Here is a 21,086-nt window from a genome sequence, read left to right as displayed (position 1 = left end):
TGGGAGTGTAAGCTTCAGGCCAGGCAGTTTGGGTTTGAATCCCGGTTCTGCCACTCCTCACTGAACTCACCTAGGCAGGACCAGCTATGTAATTTGGGGGACCCTGTGCAAAATAAAAATGCAGGGCCCCTTCTTCAAAACTATGAGGAATTTTTAGACAGCAACTATAGCAATTAAATCAAGTGTGAGGTCCTTCTAAGCATGCAGTCAGTCCTGCAATCACACATTGTGACGTCACAAAGCCGTCCCTTCCTCTAGTCTTCCTGCATCTCGGTTTCCTCCTCCGTAAAATGGACACAATAATAGCACCCATATCACAGGGTTGTCGTGAGGATCGGATTACAAACTTGCATGTAAAAATCCTCTTATTGGGGCACCCAGATTGCTCAGTCCAACCCTTGATTTTGGCTCAGGTCATGATCTCATGGTTCATGAGTTCGAGCTCCACATTGGGCTCTGTGTCAACAGTGCACATGCGCACACCCAGACACTCTCTCTCTCTCTCAAAATGAATAAACATGTTTTAAAATGCTCTTATAGGGGCGCCTGGGTGGCGCAGTCGGTTAAGCGTCCGACTTCAGCCAGGTCACGATCTCGCGGTCAGCGAGTTCGAGCCCCGCGTGGGGCTCTGGGCTGATGGCTCAGAGCCTGGAGCCTGTTTCCGATTCTGTGTCTCCCTCTCTCTCTGCCCCTCCCCCGTTCATGCTCTGTCTCTCTGTCCCAAAATTAAATAAACGTTGAAAAAAAAAATTAAAAAATAAATAAATAAATAAATAAATAAATAAATAAATAAAATAAAATGCTCTTACAGAGCACCTGGTACATAACAAAAGACGCTTGATTTGCCATTATGTTTTAAGTCATATTATGCAACAAAATAACTAAGGCATTAATGTTTAATTTCAAAATAATTCTTTACTTTACCAAAGGATTAACCACAAGGTCCTTTAAATAGAAAACCTCCTTAATTCTGATTGAGTTTAGAAAAGACTGATGCCTATACTACTTATTATTAAAAAAAAAAAATCTATTAGGCAAAACAACGTTTTTTCTAATTAGAGAAATAAACCCAACACAGAAAGATGGGCTACAGACAGAATGGCCACAAAATGGGTTTTTTACTTAAGGTCCATGGGAAAGGAGATCTCTTTTTCTGTTCCTACCTACCATTCTGACCTATCTATAGATAGGGCAGCCTCATGTCTAGAACAGGGCTGGGGTGAAGAGCATGGATTTGGGGAGTCAATCAGAACTGAGCTGACTAGATCTTCTCTTTCACTTAACTTCTCTAAACCCTTAACTTGTACATACTTCTCTAAACCTACATTTCCTCATTAACCATGCAAAGTCGCAGGGGACTTACAAAACAGTCACAGGGTTGTAGAAGCTTTAGCTGACATGCACTTCTGTGGTGCTTGGCTTGATGTTTGGAGCTCAGTATTGCTCATAAAACGGCTGCCTCCAGGGCAGTAATAAGGAACCATGCCCCAAGGCAAGGGTGGGAAACAGCAGGCATTTAATAGGCAGTGGGCCGGATATATCTCACACCCTTAAAATTACAGTTTAAGATTACAAACATTGTGTTCATCCATATCAGAAAGAACCTGAACTGCCCCATCAATGATCTAAGAGCTCAAAAGATTACTTCTAAATTTAGGATTGCCCTGATTAAATGAAAATGTCAATCCCTGTATTATTAGCTTTATTTGCCAAGAATATTTTACTTTTATTAGCACTTTCAAATGGATTGATATATTTGCTTATCCAGATTTTACATATTTTATAGATGACACAATCTCATTAAAGTATAGTCACACAGACTGTGGTCTGGAGCCCACACAAGACCCCAGCCTAGCACTTTGACTTCAACAAGGAACATGTTCTTTAAATGTGACTAACTCTACCACACCCAGGGAGAGAAATGGCACTGCCGTGCTTTAACTTACAACTCTCTGATAAAAACTCTGCCTGCGTCATCTTTAAGGCTGCCATAATTGGGACAAACAATTTCCAAGTACAAAGAACAATAACCAGACCCAATCCAAGGACTCTGAACATTGTAAAGAGTCAATAAGACAATAGGATTTTCTATCCCCTGCTCAATGGCTCCAGCACATTTAGTCTTCTGCGTAAAATGCTTCAAAAGTGTTCCATCATCCAAAATATTCCGAAGGTATTCTTTGGATGAGGTCAAGTCCAAACTGCTTAGTCTACCTAATCTCCCACCAGTCCTCCTCAGTCCAACCTAAGCTGGAGCCACACAGAACTGCCCACTGTTCCCCACAAATGTTGTTTCAGGTCCAGGAAAAAAATCTCAGAGGAGCCAAAGCAGAGATAGCAGGGATAAGTGCCTTAGAAGAGGCTGGGGAGGGGGGCAGGGGCAGGTCATACAGGCCTGTGGAGTCATGATAAAAATAATTTATTTCAAATGAAAAGGAAGCCATTGATCAGTTAAGCAAGGGAACAAGATCATATTAAATGCATTTTTTATTGAGACACAATTAATATATAACATTATATTAGGCTCAGGTATACAGCATAATGATTTGATATTTGTATATATTGCAAAATGATCACAATAAGTAAATTTTAACTAAAATCCATCACCAAAGTTACAAATTTTTCTTGTGATGAGAACTTTTAAGATCTATCCTCTTAGCAACTTTTAAATATGCAATACAGTGTTACTAACTACAGTCATCATGCTATTATATCCCTAGGAGTTATTTATTTTATAACTGCAAGCCTGTTATAAATTTATTCATCACTGGACACTTAGGTTGTTTCCATGCCTTGGCTACTGTAAATAATGCTGCAGTGAAATGGGAGTGCAGATATCTTTTTGAGTTAGTGTTTTCATTTTCTTCAGATGAAAACCCAGAAGTGGAATTTTAAGATTACATGATGGTTGTATTTTTAATTTTTGAGGAACCTCCATACAGTTTTCTGCAGTGGCTGCACCAATTTGCATTCCCACCAACAGTGCACAAGAGTTCCTTTGCTCCACATCCTCACCTGTTTAATAACAGCCCTTCTAACAGGTGTGAGGTGATATCTCATTGTGGTTTTGATTTGCATTCCCCCCATGATGATGAGTGACGTTGAGTAGCTTTTTGTGTACCTATTGGTCGTGTGTATGTCTTCTTTCAAAAAAGTCTACTCAGAGCCTCTGCCCATTTTCTAATTTTTTTTTGTTGTTGCTATTGAGTTGTGGGAGTTCTTCATATATTTTGGATATTAACCTCTTATAATTTGCAAGTTATTTGCAATTTTTTCCCAAAAACGTGACTGGTTAGGCAAGGGAAGGAGATCAACTTACATATGTTTTTAAAAGTTCCTTCTACGGGGCGCCTGGGTGGCTCAGTCGGTTGAGCGTCCGACTTCGGCTCAGGTCATGATCTCACAGTCCGTGAGTTCAAGCCCCGCGTCGGGCTCTGTGCTGACCGCTCAGAGCCTGGAGCCTGTTTCAGATTCTGTGTCTCCCTCTCTCTCTGACCCTCCCCTGTTCATGCTCTGTCTCTCTCTGTCTCAAAAATGAATAAAACGTTAAAAAAAAAAATTTAAAAAAAAAAAGTTCCTTCTGGCTGCTGCACGGGATTCCAGAATGATGAGGGAAGAGAAGACTGTGGAGGGGAGACCAGTAGGTGATGAGGGAAGAGGAGACTGTGGAGGGGAGGCCAGTAGGATGCTCACGCTTCTCCATCAAAATTCTGTTCAGGTATCCATTCATCAGAGAAACTAATCTTACTAGGGCTGAATCGAGCTAAACAGGTGGAATGAAATGTCTGCCTAAGTGTAAACTAGTTTAAAAGTTCTCCAAATTAAAAAAGTGTTCTTAGAATTCTTTGATTTTTTTAATATTTGGTTTCATTCAGATCAAAATCATTTCTATAAGCTCCCTCAAAGTATAGTTATGTTTAGTTCATTTCAATAGTCCTATATGATTCTCTCCTCTACAGAAGTAGGAGAGCAGACTTAAAATAAAAGCAGGGCATTTTGAGTCAGACAGATCTGAATTTAATTCCCCAGCTCCAATACTCACTTGGGAGAATTACACCAGTCACACCCCCCTTATCCACAGGGGATACAATCCAAAATCCCCAGTAGATGCCTGAAGCCATATATATATGGTATATGCGTGTGTGTGTGTGTGTATACACACACTGATTTTTTCCTATACATACATACCTATGATAAAGTTTAATTCATAAATCAGGTACAGGAGATTAACAACAATAGCTAATGATAAAACAATAATTATAACAATATACAGCAATATACTGTAATAAAAGTTATATACCTGTAGTCTCTCTCTCACTGAAAATATCTTATTGTACTGTACTCACCCTTCTTCTTGTGAAGATGTGAGATGATAAATGCCTATGTGATGAGTTGAAGTGAAGTGAATGACGTAGGCATGGTGATGCATCATTAGGCTACTATTAACCTTCTGATGGTAGGTCAGAAGGAGGATCATCTGCTTCCAGACCACCACTGACCACAGGTAACTGACACCATGGAAGGCAACACAGTGGGTAAGGGGAGACTATCGACTTAACTTCCCTGAGCCTGTTTCTCCATCTGTAAAATGGGAATACCTCTACCACAAACAGATGCTTTTTACCACAAACAGATGGAACTGGAGAGTGTTATGCTAAGTGAAATAAGCCATACAGAGAAAGACAGATACCATATGGTTTCACTCTTACGTGGATCCTGAGAAACTTGACAGAAACCCATGGGGGAGGGGAAGGAAAAAAAAAAAAGAGGTTAGAGTGGAAGAGAGCCAAAGCATAAGAGACTCTTAAAAACTGAGAACAAACTGAGGGTTGATGGGGGGTGGGAGGGAGAGGAGGGTGGGTGATGGGTATTGAGGAGGGCACCTTTTGGGATGAGCACTGGGTGTTGTATGGAAACCAATTTGACAATAAACTTCACATATTGAAAAAAAAATACTCTGTTTAAAACCCATTAGTGTTTCCTCATTTCCAGAGTATTAAGTTCATATTCCTTGGCAGGACCCACATAATCTTTCACGATCTAACCCATATATATAACCTCCTCCAGCTCCCAAAACCAGCCCAATGACCGCCATCCACAACTTTTCACTACTCCCAAAATGACCTGTGGCTGCATGCCACCATAATTTTGCACATGCTTTCCCCCCCCCCCTTAAATTAATTCATTCAACCATTCATTGGTTTGTGAAATACACTGTGCTGGATGCTAGGTACATAGTGATGAATAAAATAATCATGATCCCTGCCCTTTCAGTCTTCTGACTGACAAGTAAATAAAAAAAAAAAAAAAAAACACATGCATTCATATATTAAGAAAGTGCTATGCACACAATAAACAGGGAAGCATAATACAGAATATCAGGAAGAATTATATTTTATTGGCATGATCAGCAAAAGGCTTGTCTGGGGCAATACATTTTAAGTTGGGACATGGAAGAGGGGAAGAGATAGCCTCAAAAAGAATCTGGGGGCAGAGGACCAGCAGCCCAAAAGCTCTGAAGCAGGAAGGAACTTGACATGGTCCAAGAACTGGTTTGAATGAAAATGAGCAGTGGACTAAGGTATAGGAGATGATTTCTCAAGAATAAGTAGGAGCAAGATCATGTGTAGTGAGCCGTGGGAAGGAGTTTAGATTTTGTCCCAAGTGGAATGGAATGCCACCAAAAGATTTAGACAGGCAACTGCCATAATCTGATCTACTTTTTAAACGATCACTCTGGCTGCCCAGTGGAGTTATCCAGGGGGATGGGCGACAGAGAGGAGAACAGAGGGAGAGCAGTCAAGATGGAAAACTTCCTGGCATTCCCTATCCAGTCAGAATGATGGCCTTAGGCTCAAATTCAAATACCATCTCCAAAAGGAAATAATTTCATGTCTGATAACCTAAGTGGGTTTTCCTAAGGGCGATCTGATTCAAAATTCTTCAAAGGCAAAAAAAACACTGAAAAAAAATTTTTTTTTAATTCAGTTTCTCCAAGTCAAAAATCAAGCAATCTTGGGGCGCCTGGGTGGTGCAGTCGGTTAAGCGTCGGACTTCAGCCAGGTCACGATCTCGCGGTCCGTGAGTTTGAGCCCCGTGTCAGGCTCTGGGCTGATGGCTCAGAGCCTGGAGCCTGTTTCCGATTCTGTGTCTCCCTCTCTCTCTGCCCCTCCCCTGTTCATGCTCTGTCTCTCTCTGTCCCAAAAATAAATAAACGTTGAAAAAAAAAATTAAAAAAAAAAAAAATCAAGCAATCTCAGGTATGTGGGTGGCTCAGTCAGTTAAGCATCTGACTTGGGCTCGTGCCATGATCTCATGATTCGTGAGTTCAAGCCCCACATTGGGCTCTGTGCTGACAAGCTGGAGCCTGCTTGGGATTCTCTCTCCCTCTCAAAAATAAATACACTTAAAAAAACAAAAATCAAGCAATCTATTTCATTTACATAATCTCCTTGGAAGCAGGCTGATTTCACACTGCGATATATTTCAACAGTCCAAAGTGATTCTCTACACTAAGAGGTAAACCACCAAAATGGCAAAACAGCAAACAAACAAAAAAACCCAAACAAACAAAAACAACAATTAAAAACAAGGTGTGTGGCCATGTGCATGTTTGTTACATACAAAGATACCAGAACCAAAGTGCCTGTCATTGCCGAAAATAGTTTGCCAAAAACTATCATTGCCAAAAAGAGTTTGGTGGCCTTAACCATTCTCTGCTTCAGTTCCTTACCTGGAAAATAAAGATTAAACGAGTTAGTAAGTGTAAAGGGCTGAGAATAGTGCCTAAGCCTTAGCGCATAATAAATGTTAGCCAATAACAATATTTTTTTATTGTTTTTTAACAAAAAATAAATTTTTTTTAATGTTTTTATTTATTTTTGAGACAGAGAGTGACAGAGCATGAGCGGGGAAGGGCAGAGAGAGAGGGAGACACAGAATCTGAAGCAGGCTCCAGGCTCCGAGCTGTCTGCACAGATCCTGATGCGGGGCTGGAACTCACAGACTGAGATCATGACCTGAGCTGAAGTCGGACGCTTAACCAACAAAGCCATCCAGGTGCCCCAACAATGTATTTTTTTTTTAACTGGTCATTGCTTACAATGCTATGTTATCGTTTATTCTGGTCTCTATTTTATCTATTTCTGATTTTTCTTATTCCCTTCCTCTACTAAATTTTAGCTAAATTTCTTCTTTTTCCAGTTCTTTATGTGGTAATGTTGTTCACTTGAACTTTTCTTCTTGTTTTAAATATTTTTATTTTAGAGAGAGAAAAAGCACACGCAGGGAAGAGGGGCAGAGCGGGGGCGGAGGGGAGAGATTGAGAATTTCAAGCTCCACGCTCAGTGCGGAGCCCAACTGACTGAGCCACCCAGGCGCCCCTCTTTTTTTTTTTTCTTTTAAGTTTATTTATTTTGAAGGAGTGAAAGAGAGAGTGCATGCACACACATGAGTCAGGGAGGAGCAGGGAGAGAGCAACAGAGAGGATCCCAAGCAGGCTCCGGCTCAACTTCATAACGCAAGGTTACTACCTGAGCCAATATCAAGAGTTGGACATTTAACCAATTGAGCCAACTAGGCACCCCGATATTTTTTTCTTAATACAAGCATTTCTAACACAAATTTAACTCTAACACTCACTTTTGCTGCATCTCATAGGTTTCGGAACATTGGGTTTTCTTTTTCTTTTGAGATATATTTTGATTTGCTGTTTGAATTCTTATTTGGCCCATTTCATGTGCCGTAGTATGTTGTTTAATAGTTACATTGAAGGGGCACCTGGGTGGCTTGGTTGGTTGAGTATCCAACTCTCAACTTTGGCTCAGGTCATGATCTCTGTCATCAGATAGAGCCTCATGGTGGGGCTCCAAGCTGGAAGTGGAGCCTGCTTAAGATTCTCTCTCTCCCTCTGCCCTTCCCCTACTCACCCGCAAATGTGTGTGTGCTCTCTCTCTCTCAAAAAAAAAAAAAAAAAGCCTCAAGAGAAACATATATTTACATTGCAAATTTTCCAACTTTGTTTTATTGTTGATCTTTTGTTTTGTACCATTGTGGTTGGAAAATATACTTGGTATGATTTTAGTCTTCTTAAATTTGTAATGTTTGTTATGTCTCTTTTTATGTGATTAAACGGGATTCTTCTGTACTTACTAGAAGAAAATGTGTATTCTATTTCTTTTGGATGGAATGTTTTATATATATCTTTTGGAACCACATATTCTGAAGTATGCTTCAGGAAAAAAAAACTGAGGGTACTCATTCAAGATAAAGCACATGGGGGGGGGGGTGGAGATCAGGTGAAACAGATGAAGGGGATTAAGAGTACACTTATCATGATAAGCACTGAGTAATGTATAGAATTATTGAATCACTATATTGTATACCTGAAACTAATATAACACTGCTAACTATACCAGAACTAAAATTGAAATTTAATTTAAAAAAATTCTTTTTAAATAATAGCTACAAAAATAATATGGTCACACAAATTTTCTACTCACTAGCCATGGAGACTTGGGCAAAGAAGATAAGTTCTGTCTAAACCTCAGAGTTTCCTCACAGGTAAATAAGATATGATAATAGTATTTTTCTAAATAGGATTATTGAATATTGAAGGAAATCATGTGCACACCTTAAATAGAGTACCTACGATAAAGTTAGGACCCAGAAAATGTTTATTGACATTATTTTACCATTAAAGTTATTATTGTGGACAAGTTACAAATAGGTTTGTCCTTGCATGACTACAGGAAAATATTCTGTTACATATATTTTACCTCGGCCAGACTCCTGGATTCAAATCCCAGCCCCCCCCCACCCCCATGTTTGTACAACCTTGGGGAGGCTCCTTAACCTCTCTAAGCCTCAATTTCCTCATCTATATCGGAATTTATAATAGTATGTACCTTATGAGCTTGACAAATGAGATAATGCAAACATATAAAGTCCAGAAAGCCCCAATATAGCAAGTACTCAGGAAATCTAAGCTATTGCTACAATTAATATTATCATCCATGTAGACCCAAATTTCCCTTAGAAAAGAATTAAATTCTCAGCTTCTCAGGGGCACCTGGCTGGCTCAGTTGGTAGAGCATGTGACTCTTGCTTTCGGGGTCATAAGTTCAAGCCCCATGTTGGGTGTGGAGTTTACTTATATACATATATAAAATAAAGTAAAATTGTTTTAAAAAAATACACAAATAAATCATCAGCTTTTCTTTCATCTCCATTCCCTCTACCCCTCCTCTCACCCATAGTACTCGGGTTCTCTCTAAGTGCTTGATGATAAACTTCCTCTTCACAAAAGCCTCTATTTGCTGAAGATAAGAGGCAAAAATAGGTCAAACACAGACCTCTTTAACATCCCCAAATCTAGAATATACAGTGAATTTCGATTTTTCTAATACCGAATGGAACATGGTTTCAGATGTCATGTCTTTAAATAAGGTTTTAATATCAAGGGTCAAACATGGATGAGAGAAAAACAAACCTTACTTTATCAACAAGTGAGAAGTCACATGCAGAAATCTTGGCTCAGCTTAAGCCATCAACCAGGCTGCTGGGGTTAAACAGCATGGCAGAATTAAATAAACATTAAACCAGCTAAGGAACAAATAATTAAGTGACATAAACCAGGGTAGGTAAGAGAGATTCTCTTACTCCCAACTGAAAGAATGAAAGAAAAAAATAAATAAGGCAGCAGGCGAAAGGTGGCAGGTAATTGCTGCTCCTGGGGAATGAATTTTCTCCTAGAAATAGGGAGAAAGAAAGGACGACAAGGTCGAGAAGGTCAGCAATAAAAAAGCAAACACAAGTAGTTGTAAAGTCAGCCTCCAGGCGGTGGCAAAGGTGTGTGGGATGACATCCCTGAGCTGTCATGAACACCATACCAATGATTTTATACCAAGCACAGAAATGAGTCACATTTTCTAGAGAATTCCTAACAGAGTGGCTTATAACCTGGGACCCTGCAAGAGGGTTTTATCTACTTGGTAATAGATTTCTGTATGGCTTCCCTTCTACTGAGCTGAGATTATGGTTCTTTAAACATACTAACTAATGGCCCCTGTAACAACCGCACTGGGGAGGGACCCAGAGGCCAGAGATGAAAGTGGGTGGGTTGGAGGGGGGCAGGTAAGAAAAATTAACTGCATAATAAATAAAGGCATGGAAATAGAGAGCCAAGAGAAGGTAAAAAGGTACACCTTAGAGATTTATTTTCTTTATGCCAACATGAGCCTATGAGAAGAGATTAAATCAGCAGTTTCCAATGCTTTGTGTTACTTATTAAATCCCAAACAAGGCTGTGAATCATCAACATGAAAAAAGAAAAGCTATCATCTTTCGCTGGTCTTCATTCTCCCCATTCCTAATCCTTAAATAATGACTTTTTAAATATGAGACCAAGTAAGCCAATAATTAAGAGAGTGAACTCTAACACTAATGCATTAACTTTCATGACCAAAGCCAGTACAACTTGACTACAGAAGCTGTTTTCTGCACCCCCAGCAGAATGGGCTTGGTTGGGGGGAGGAGGGGACAGAGGCAGAAACAAAGCAAGAAAGGGTTTGACATACAATCAGCAGGAACCAAATCGCTGGTTTATAAATCAACATAAACTGATTTCACAACTGATTTGAAAGAAACTGAGTTTCCAGAAACACATGAGGGGTGCCACCAGCAAGGGGTTCATTTCAGCCCCAGTCCCTTGCTGTTGGACACAGAGGCATATGCATTCCAATATTCACGGTGGTCTGAGCCCCATGGCATTAGAAAGCTTGGGGGTTAATGAGAATAATGAAGGAAGAAATCAAATATTATAATGCCTAAAAAGTTTTATTTGAATGCACTTGACTTTCTAAACTGACTTAAATTCTTGTCAGTTTCTGTTGGCCATTGCAGGTGTGTTAAGCCTTCCATAACTCAACAACTATTTGTTGAACAGGAGGTAGCATGTCAGGACTGACGTCCACACATGGGCCTCATCAGCATCACCCGGGGGCTTTTTAGAAATGCAAATTCTTGAGCCCTAACCCAGGGCTGACCTACAAAATCATAAACTCTGGGGGTGGGGATTAGCAATCTCTGGTGAAATAAGCTTTTCAGGGGTCCTGGCACCGTTCAAGTTGAACAGCACTTGTGGTCAGCATATCTGTTAGAAGCAACAGCCTTATCGGGCTTTGGAGTCTGATTTCCAACCCCACTATCTGGCTTTGAGGAATCACATATCCTCCCTAAGCTTTAGTCCCCTCTTCCACATAGAGTGCTTGGCCCCATGCTCAGTAAATACCCCTGACACCCACAATGTGAGGCCCCAGGGCTAGTGCTGAAGACCCATGGGAGAACCCACACCAGCCCTGTCTCCAGCTCTTACACTCTACTGAAAGAACTTAACAGTGTGGCCCACGGGTTGGCACCCTTTATCTGTAAAGAGACAGACAGCAAATGTTTAAGGCTTTGCAGGCCTTACAGTCCAAACATCAACTTCTCAACCCTGCCATTGTAGCACGAAAACAGACACAGACACTGGGAAAGAAGCAAGCATGGCTGTTCCAGTAAAACTATTTATAGACACTGATATTTGAATTTCATACATTCCTACACATCATGAAATCTTATTCTTCTTTTGATTTTTTTCAACCGCTCAAAAATGCAAAACCCATCCTTAATCACAGGCTCTTTAGAGCTATGCATAAACAGGTGACAGGGGATTTGGCCCAAGGGCTCTCCTTTGAGGATCCTGGTCTAACACTCTTGCATTAGCAAAGTTGTTAAGCAATATATACCAGAGTCCCCTTGTCAGTCCAACAAAAGTAAATAATGCCCATTCTGAAATCTTGTTGTGAGCTGATAAACAGCTTCAAAATATCTGGCAAGCTGTCTGCCAGAGAGAAGGCCCCCAGCATATGGCACCTACTGTCCATCTCATGATCCAAAAAGACTAGGTGGAGCAGGGCAGGTATAAAATACAGAAGTCTACACTAAACAGAGCTACAGGTTTACAAACTGATTTGCTCTAAGCACCACTGGACACACAGCTTTAGCATATTGCTAAAGAAGTGAAAAATAAGCCAAAGGAACTCCAATCACCTTACTCTACTGACTTAAAAGAAGACATGTGGTTTATTCTAGATGTTCAAATTGCTGCCATATGTGCACTGCCCTCCTAGAGCAATGGAATGGCTCAAATAAAAGTGTATAAAGTCTGTCTCTGACCTCAAAGCCTATAGGAGTTCACTGCCACATGGAGACCAAAGCTGCATTCCCTGGGAGAATTCACAGCTGTTCAACACCTAGGGGGCCAATCGGGCTCAGCATATGGAAAAACATAGGAGTCCATTTTAGTTGAAATTCCAAGGGCTCAATAAAGGCTCTAATGTGTCCTTGGGTCCAACACTCATTACTTGCTCTTCATTTGCTTTCCTCTGTTGCCATCAGTCTGACCAACAGTGTCCTCCCCTTCTGATTCTCATCCAGTAGGCAATCCTTTCCCCTACCCGCTTACACACTGCTCTCACTGCCTCCATGGTTAGTGGTGTCTTCCAACGGTGAGGATGAACACCTGAATAAACATGCTGTCCGATACCGTAGCCACTACCCACATTTGGCTTTTAAGACTTGAAACAGGGCTGGTGTGCCTGAGAGGCCACATTTTTTATTTCATATTATTTTATTTAATTTACACTTAAAAACTAACACTAGATTCAACTCTTGGAAAACTTCTGACCACCTGTGGAGCAACCTGAACACGTGAATCCACACTTTTGACTGTAAATGTTATAAAACCTAAATCTCTAATGAAAATTTAGCATCCTGACTGAGAGATGCTGCAACAGTAAAATGTACACTGATTTTTGAAGACTTAGTGAAAAAAATATAAATATCTCAATAATTTTTATACTGATTACATGTTGCAATGAAAATGTTCTGTATATATTGGGGTAAATAAAACGTACTATTAAAGTAAATTCTGCCTGTTTCTTTTTGCTTTTGTTTTTTACATGTGGCTCTTAAGAAATGTCAAGTGTATAAACGAGCTGTGTTATATTTCTACTGGACAGCACTGCGTTAAATAAATGTATGACCGTCATTACTCATACTTATCACAAAGCTGGACTCAGACGCAGAGTCGGTACAGCTCTGACCTCTGCACCCAAAACCTTTTACCACCCACACCCTAGAGACTAGCCCCTCTTTCTTGGTTACCATTTTCCCTGATTGATAAGGCAAAACCTTCACAGGGAGATGTCACCGCTCTTTCTTTAGAGTCCAGTCTATTGGTGGGGCCAGGGATGCCAAACAGGGGTCCTGAGAGTGGCAGCCGTGCGGTCTGCAACTGTGTATCCCCCTTGTCCCAAGGAGGGGGCCATCCCAGAACAGCTATTTGCTCATTCTAGTCCTTGAAACCTAAGACGAGCTCCATGTGCACACTCTAATCCCACATCGTGACTCATCTCCAATGCAGGACACACACATTTTACTTCTAATTCCCTTGTGATCATGATGTTCTCAGGGCAAGATGCAAATATGATTTTCATAACAAACCAAAGAAGTTTTTATTTTTGTGTCTGGTAAAGGCACAGCTAATAAATGTACTAGGACTGTACAAGATAGCCTTTGAAATTACAAGTGTCTTCCAAGAAGGATTTTATGTGCAAGACTTTTCAAATCTGGGTAAATATTAAGATATGATGGTATGAATGTGGGTATATATATATTTTTTAATTGTTTATTTATTTTTGTTAGAGAGAGAGAGAGACAGACAGACAGACACAGTGTGAGCAGGGGTGGAGGAGGGGCAGAGAGAGACAGAGACAACTCCAAGTGGGGTCAAGGCTCCACACTGTCAGCACAGAGCCCGGCACGGAGCTCAAACTCACGAACTGTGAGGTCATGACCTGAGTGGAAGTCAGATGCTTAACCAACTGAGGCACCCTGGGTATATATTTTTATTTACATATGTACATTACTAAGTATATGCAAAGAAATACATTTCTTCTTTACCCAAATACTAGAACGACTCCAGTACAAGAACCCCTCTTTCCTGGCTCCCAAGCCATTTCTTTGGGAAATAATTTTCCCCACCCTCCCAAGTACCAGATGTTGTGAGCCCCCACCCATCCACATCACACAGGAAATGAGAGAGGCCTGGAGATGATGGGGTATGGGGCACAGGGCCTCTGTGAGAATGTTACCTAGCCCAAGGCTCCTGTTTATTGAAGTCTCTGGATACCCTGGGCCAAGGTCTCTGATGAGGCCACTTTAAATCAGTTTAAAATCAGAACCAGAGCCTACTCTCAGTCCTCGTGCTGAGGGAAAAGAGAAAACAATAGTGAAAGCACAGATAATCCCTTCACCTCATTTGAGCCATTTCCTATAACCACCTGCCTGCTGACAAACCTTGACACAGCTATTAACGAGGAGAAGAATTAAACAATTTGGGGTGTAGCTCCTCTCCCTCTCCTGGCTCTGGTGGAGGTGCTAATTGGCAGTAAAAGGCATAAAAGGTGTACATCAGAACGGCCAGGGTTGACAGGATCTGGATAATCCATAAACTGAATAATGAGCCTTTTAATAACCAGGAGCTAACAGCAACTTTCTGTAATGGGATCCTGGTAGCACTTGTAAATCTACTCTCTCCAATTAGAAAAATGCCTTCCTCTACTTTTCCCAGAAGCCAGGAAACAGAAAAGAACTCATCCAACTCCCAGCCCTCAGGCACAAGTGTGTGTTAAATTTTCACAAACAGATAGAGGTTTTCCTCCTGGGGAGGAGATTTCATAATTTTCCCCAGCCATCTACGGGAAAGCTTAATAGGCTCCCTCTGCTTTCCTCAGACCTAAACCCTTCTTCCCCCCACCAGTCCCCAAGACAGGTTCCTCAACTCAAGCTGTTATCTAACTATTAATAATGCTAATAATAGTTTTGCCGTATGTGTGCAGTGGGTTCTGCTTGGAAGAGTGCCTTTGCAAGCATTAACTCTTTTGGACACCAACACGGCCCCAGAGGGGGTCCACTTGGGGAGCCCGAGTTTATACGATTTATGGGACTCTTTTAGAAAGTGGATATAAAATTACAAATACAAACATCCAGGGCCTCTTCCCTGAGCCTTGCAGGGGCCCTGAAGCTTGGCCTAAGGGCAAATCCAACTCTGTACTATCCCTCTCCTTCCTTCCCACCCCCAAAGGGACATGTGGGTTTCTCAGGCTAGGGGTAGAGGTCATGTGACTTGCCCAGGATCAAAGGGCTATTCAGTCTTGGAGGCAGAATTAGAACTTTCTTACCTCCTCAGTCTCTGCGGCCCCTCTATTTCCCCTAGTTCCTCAGTCACAAAGGAAACTCTGAAGAAGGAACAAGTAAAAACAACACAGCTAAAAGTGATCCTCATCAGGCGGGTGTTAGGAAGCTGTCTAGACTGAGTACTGCCTGGGTAGAAGATAGTGAAGTAAACACAAAGTCCCCACAAATATTCACGTCAATTGGCACTGAAGGTAATAACACATTTACTAACTAACCACACGGAGCCAGGTGAATTCCATCCTCACTACTTACTAACCACACCTGGGTTAGTAACCTGGGACAAGTTACTTAGTGTCTCTGAACTTCGGTATCTTCATTATAATACAAGTTTGCATGAGATGACTTCTATAAAGCACTCAGCACAGGACACTCTAGGTGTTCAATAAATAGCAACTATTATTGTTCCTATTGTTATCAGTTCATCCAAAGAGCACTGCTTTTACACAAGAGACCGGTTCCCCAAAGGAACGTTGCAAAAGCACGTGGAAGTTGCAAAAACATTCTGTTCGGTTACCACAAGACTGAAAATTCGGCAGGACGGCTGCTCCCGAGACTTTAGCATCTCTTGCGCAGCAGAAAGAAACATCAGGGAAGATTTATTAGACGAAGTGCCTTGTCCATCCCACTTGCTGGGGTTTTCTTAGAGTTTCAGATTTGTAATCTGCGGACCTGTGAAGTCTCTGCGGCTTTCCAGGCTCAGTGAAGCCACACCGTTTTCTAACACTTTGAGACCTCAGTTTGAGTACCTCAAATTGGGATTGTGGGTGTTGGTGTTTTGTTTTGTTTTTGCTTTTGCTTTTTTGTTTGTTTCTGTTAACCTAGAGAACCAAAATGATCAGAAGAACAAAAGATAAGCCACTCCTATACTTCTTCCTTTCTTCCTCCCAGTCCAGCGCTCCCTTTCCCCTTCCCTTCAGATTTCAAATTGGCTCCAGGGTTTATAGGAGACACAGTAACAGATGTATGAGAAACAAACTGAGAAGGCGCAAAGTAACTGATAAGCCCTACCTGCTTGCTTGTTGTATGTTAGAGTGAAAAATCCATGCTATATCCATGAAGAATTCAGATGTTTACAGAGGTGGATAGATCAGGCCCATGTCTATAAACATCTTAAAAAAACAAAAAGATAATGCATTAATACATTCAACAAGCATTTAGGGAACACTTTACTGAAAGTCAGGCTAGCACTTATGGATACCAAGCTGAATAAGGCAAGGCTTCTGCTGCCCCCAAGACTCATTTGGGTGGCCACCAGTATCTCCATCCATATACTCCCACACTACCAGCAGTAGTCATTCACAGCGCTCAGTAAACACTAGCTGAGTGACCTACTGAAGGCCCCTGCCCTCTAGGAGTCCACAATCAAACAGAGGAGTCGGGCATGTCAACAGTTAATCGACAGTTCAGGGTAATACCTGCTGCTACAGAGATAAGAACTCATACCATGGAAGCAGAGAACAAGCCTGGTGAAGCACAGGAAGGCTTAACCGCAGATGTGACACTGAACTAAGAGTGGAAAAATAAGCAGAACTTTTGCCAGTGGAGGAGAAACAAATGACAATATAAATTTAAAAGTTTTACTTCACTAGTAATTAAAAAAAAATACAAATGAGATATCGTTCTTGTCTATTATATTTCAAAGACGTTTAAAAAAAACACTCCTTGGCAAAAGACTGGTCCTTGATTTAATTGTTCACAACAGCACAGCTACCCAGGAGAGCTGCCTAACTAGGAGTGTGGCAAGAAAGGAACCGAAAACTTGGACTTGTTTTTGTTTTTGTTTATTTATTTAGAGAGAGAGCACGTGTGCTTGTGTGTGTTTGTGAGTAAGCAGGGGAGGGGCAGAGAGAGGGAGAGAGAGGATCCCAAGCAGGACCTGACAGTGTGCAGAGCCCAAGGCAGGGCTCAATCGCATGAACCGTGAGATCATGACCTGAGCCAAAATCAAGAGTCACTCAAGGAACACTCAACTGACTGAGCCCAGACTCATTTTTACTTAACTATTACTAGCCTATCCTCTCTAATGTGCAATATTCTCACTTAACCCCTAGCATAACCCATTGAGGAATGCACAATTGTCCCCATTCTAGAAACTGGAGCAATGAAATCAAGAAACTTGCTTGTGGTTATACAGTTAGTAAGTAAAACCCACATATTTCTGGCTTCAAAGCCCATACAATGTGGAATGAATATGTATTTCACAATTAAATGATTATTGAGGCCATTATCATCATTCTGTTACAAGAGCCAGCTTCGTGCTTGGGCAGAAAGGGCCTTCACCATACACAGCACATCAAGGGGATGGTTCTGTATGCTGCAAAAGCCCTTCCCAGCTGCCCTGTCATGGGCTTATCTTCTTAGCTAGTCAGAGGTCCCCATTTTTAGGGTCACTGCTATATAGGTAATAACCTCTCTTTCAGTTTTCTCATATATAAAAATGGATAATAAAATCTACTTCAAAAATCTGTTGAGAAAATTAGTTTTCACCCACAGAGTAAAGTTAACACTGCCTCAAAAGTTATCTTACAAAAACACAAGCTCCATAATAGTAAATATGATTCAGTCTTCAAAATCTAGCTCCAAAATAGTAAATGGAAAACCTGCCTTTAAAAAAAAAATATATATATATATGTTTTATTTTTTTATTTTTGAAAGAGAGAGAGCATGAGTGTGAGAGGGGCAGAGAGAGAGAGAGGGAGAGGATCTGAAGCAGGCTCCAGGCTCCAAGCTGTCAGCACAGAGCCTGACGCAGGGCTCAAATCCACATACTGTGAGATCATGACCAGAGCTGAAGTCAGACCCTTTACAGACTGAGCCACCCAGGTGCCCTGGAAAGCCTGTCTTGACTAGCCAATAGGAGGGTTCACTGCTCTCTACTTCTGTGCCCTATTATGCCTTCCACAGATCTATGTTACTCTTCACACTGTAACATAAATGTGCATTTTCTTTTCTATCCCCTTTACTATACTGTAAGCCACTTAGGAACCAAGTCAATGGTCCATACATCTTGTGATGTCAACACCAAGTCCAAGGCTGGCACGTAGCAGAAAATGTTTTGTTTAAAAAAGAAGAAGAAAAAGTCCATCATTTTACCTTCATAAAACCCAGCCAGATAATCACAATTATTTACATTCTAAAATGAGCAAGTTGCAGACACTACCTAAAATCACGTACAGAAGGCCAAGTTTGTACTGAATTCAGGTCTCCAGACTCCACTCCACCATGTATGGCCTTTCAAAGACAACAAGGGGAAAAGGCCTACCATAGGCCATGGAGACCATGACTGCACACAGGTACTTTGTCTAATACGGTAAGGGCTCTGAATGGTATTAGGGCATCTTAGAAAGTGGTCACCTGGGAAAGTACAGAGAACAGCATTAAAGTATAAAAAAGGTTGGCAGATTTGGGTCTAACTCCATGCTTACTTTGTCCTTAATCCTGTTGCCTCAGTAACATCTCTTAAACTGAGGACTCAGCTTCCTCATCTGTAAGATGGGGTTTTAAACAATGTTACTCACCTTGCAGGGTCTGATGTAAGAATGAGAGTTATATTATATGAAGTAGGCAGAGAATATAGTAAGCATTCTTTACACACTCATTACATGTCAGAAAAAAAGTGGCACGTATTAATGCCTATGCCACAAAGTAGTTTTCATACCCTATCTTACTTTATCCCCACAGCAAGTCTGTGGAGTAGCTGCTATAATTTTGATCTTACATTGAGGAAACTGACACAAAGACATTTAAGTAAGTTGTCCAAGGTCACACCAGTGGCAACTGGCCGAACCTGCATTCCGACCAAGGCTTTTCTGAGTCCAAACCTCTTTGTAGTTTACGTGTCTACCTCTCAGATGAATTTCGGTGGAGGAAAGATAAGGAGGACTCAGATATGCCCCAAATGTCTGAGGTTCATGTGAGGTGCTTGAAAAGAAAGTTTGGATCAGATTCATGTGTAGCTTGGGATATGCATTAAAAACGTTTGGAACATGTGTGTGTGACATGAGGTGGGGAGAAACCAAAAGATGGCCAACGATAAATGTCATGCTCCTCAATTGCCCTTTCAGCTAATAATATAATACATAGTAAAGACAACTCATATTCTTATTTCAGTACTTGTGCTCCAAGTTAAAAATACCATATTGTAATAGGGATGTATTTATTACGTATTTCCTCTTGATCTTGCTACCGTTTGTTATGTCCCAGAAAATGTTCCAAAACCAAACAGAGGAAGTTCAGAAAAGTCACAGGAAATATCCAACCTCTTTTACGCTAAGGGAAAAAAAAAAAAAAAACCCTCTACTAGGTTAATCTCTTATTTGTATCATTACCACACATGTTTTAAGATGACTCAGGTAACTAGCTTAATGGTAGATGGCTTCAAATCATCCTGAAGAGAAACAAAAGCTATTTCACAATAAACAACAACAAAAATCTTTTTCTGGTGTTTTCCTCTATCACATACAGCTCCCCCAACCTTGGAACAAACAGGCCTTTGCTTTCTCCAGTCAAGGCCCAGGAAACCATGCTGTGAATGTTTTTGATTCAGGCAGTCAGGAGTCAGGTTAGGCAGGAGGAGAAACAGTTGTGAGAAAATGAAAACAGAAAACAAACAAAACACCTCTCTCCATGGAATGGAAAGTTCTCAAGTCAGGCACTGACACCAAGTCCTCCCACCTGACACCACAAAGCAGTAAACCCAGAAAGATGCTTGGTCCAGGCTAAGAACCCAGACTTGGAGAAAGAAAACTCAACAAAGAAGAGGTGGTTTGGCCAGCTCTGATACGAAGTGAAATCATTGGGTCTGTTCAAATTTATGAGCTGAAGGAGGGTCAGAGATTCTCTACTAATAAAAACATCTTTCTATGAACTTTTCCAAAGTAGAGTTAATGGCACCACAGAACTAGCAGGTCTCCTGGAAAACTCATTCCTAAGGGACTACCTGTAAACTCATAAGTTTTTGTCTTCACAAGATCAAATGCTCAATAGAACCCCCCCTCTGCTCACTCTCGCCCCCATTCAAAGTGCTATATAACCTTTAGCACCAGTAACCCAAGTCCAGACTCTTCTCCATTCTCCTAGGCTCCTGAAAGGCCTCAAGCAACAGAACCGCGGGACCCGCGGGAGCACCCCTCCCCTCCCTGCCATCCCCATTATTCGGCACACAGCCCTGCTTTCCCCTGGAGCCAACAGTCTGCAGCTCCTTCAATGCAGGCGCGAGCAGGCAGGAATGGTGGGAAGAGAAGCTGTGCCAGCTGCATGTTTCAGAATCTCCCTCCATATGCATTTGCCAAAGGAACAAAAAGAAAATCAATGCCAGGAAAAGACAACTGAGATGAGGATGCGGTGGGACCGCGGCTGACTCCTTGCCTCTTAGCAGCAAGGGTCTGGCCAACCACGCGTCCGAGCCACAGATCCGAGTCGTTACCTTCAGGATGCAGGCCATGGCGCTCCGCCGGCCCTTCTGCCACCGAGCAGCAGGCGCGCCTGGGTCAGGGGCAGTCCCGGCGACAGGCTGGAGGCTGGTACCACGGCAGGACCGCTCCAGCCCACATTCCCGCAGATCCAAATAAGGGGACCGCGGTGCGAGCTGCGCGGGCACAGGCCCCGCCCCCGGCCTCGTCCACTGGCTGGCGGCCCTCGAGGCTCCGCCCCCGGATTACGTGCCGTCCCGGTCTCCCGCGGCTGCTCCTGGATGCTTGCTACTTTTTCTTTTCTCTCTCTTCCTCTCTCTCACTCTCTGTCCCTCTTTTTTTTTTTTTTTTTTTTTTTTTTTTCCAGTAAATGTT

General features: G+C 41.7%; 1 protein-coding gene across 4 annotated transcripts in view; it reads right to left on the bottom strand.

Annotated features, from left to right (window-relative positions):
• The window catches only part of ST6GALNAC3 (ST6 N-acetylgalactosaminide alpha-2,6-sialyltransferase 3), a 536,306-nt gene extending 515,431 nt beyond the window's left edge, over positions 1 to 20,875 (bottom strand). The window contains exon 1 of one of the 4 annotated variants that reach the window (XM_086717318.1): positions 20,726 to 20,875. In XM_086717318.1, the coding sequence (XP_086573444.1) occupies positions 20,726 to 20,743 (18 nt within the window). In that variant the 5' untranslated portion in view covers positions 20,744 to 20,875. The remainder of the gene's footprint in view (positions 1 to 20,725) is intronic. The other 3 variants (XM_086717320.1, XM_086717321.1, XM_086717319.1) reach the window with 3 other exon arrangements.
• Between the last annotated feature and the right edge of the window lie 211 nt (positions 20,876 to 21,086).

Source organism: Puma concolor, chromosome C1 (assembly GCF_028749965.1).
Source record: "Puma concolor isolate L17-30 chromosome C1, mPumCon1.1.hap2, whole genome shotgun sequence".
NCBI classification, from domain to species: domain Eukaryota; kingdom Metazoa; phylum Chordata; class Mammalia; order Carnivora; family Felidae; genus Puma; species Puma concolor.
Note: the sequence above shows the minus strand (reverse complement) of the source record. Positions and strands in the feature narration are given on the sequence as shown.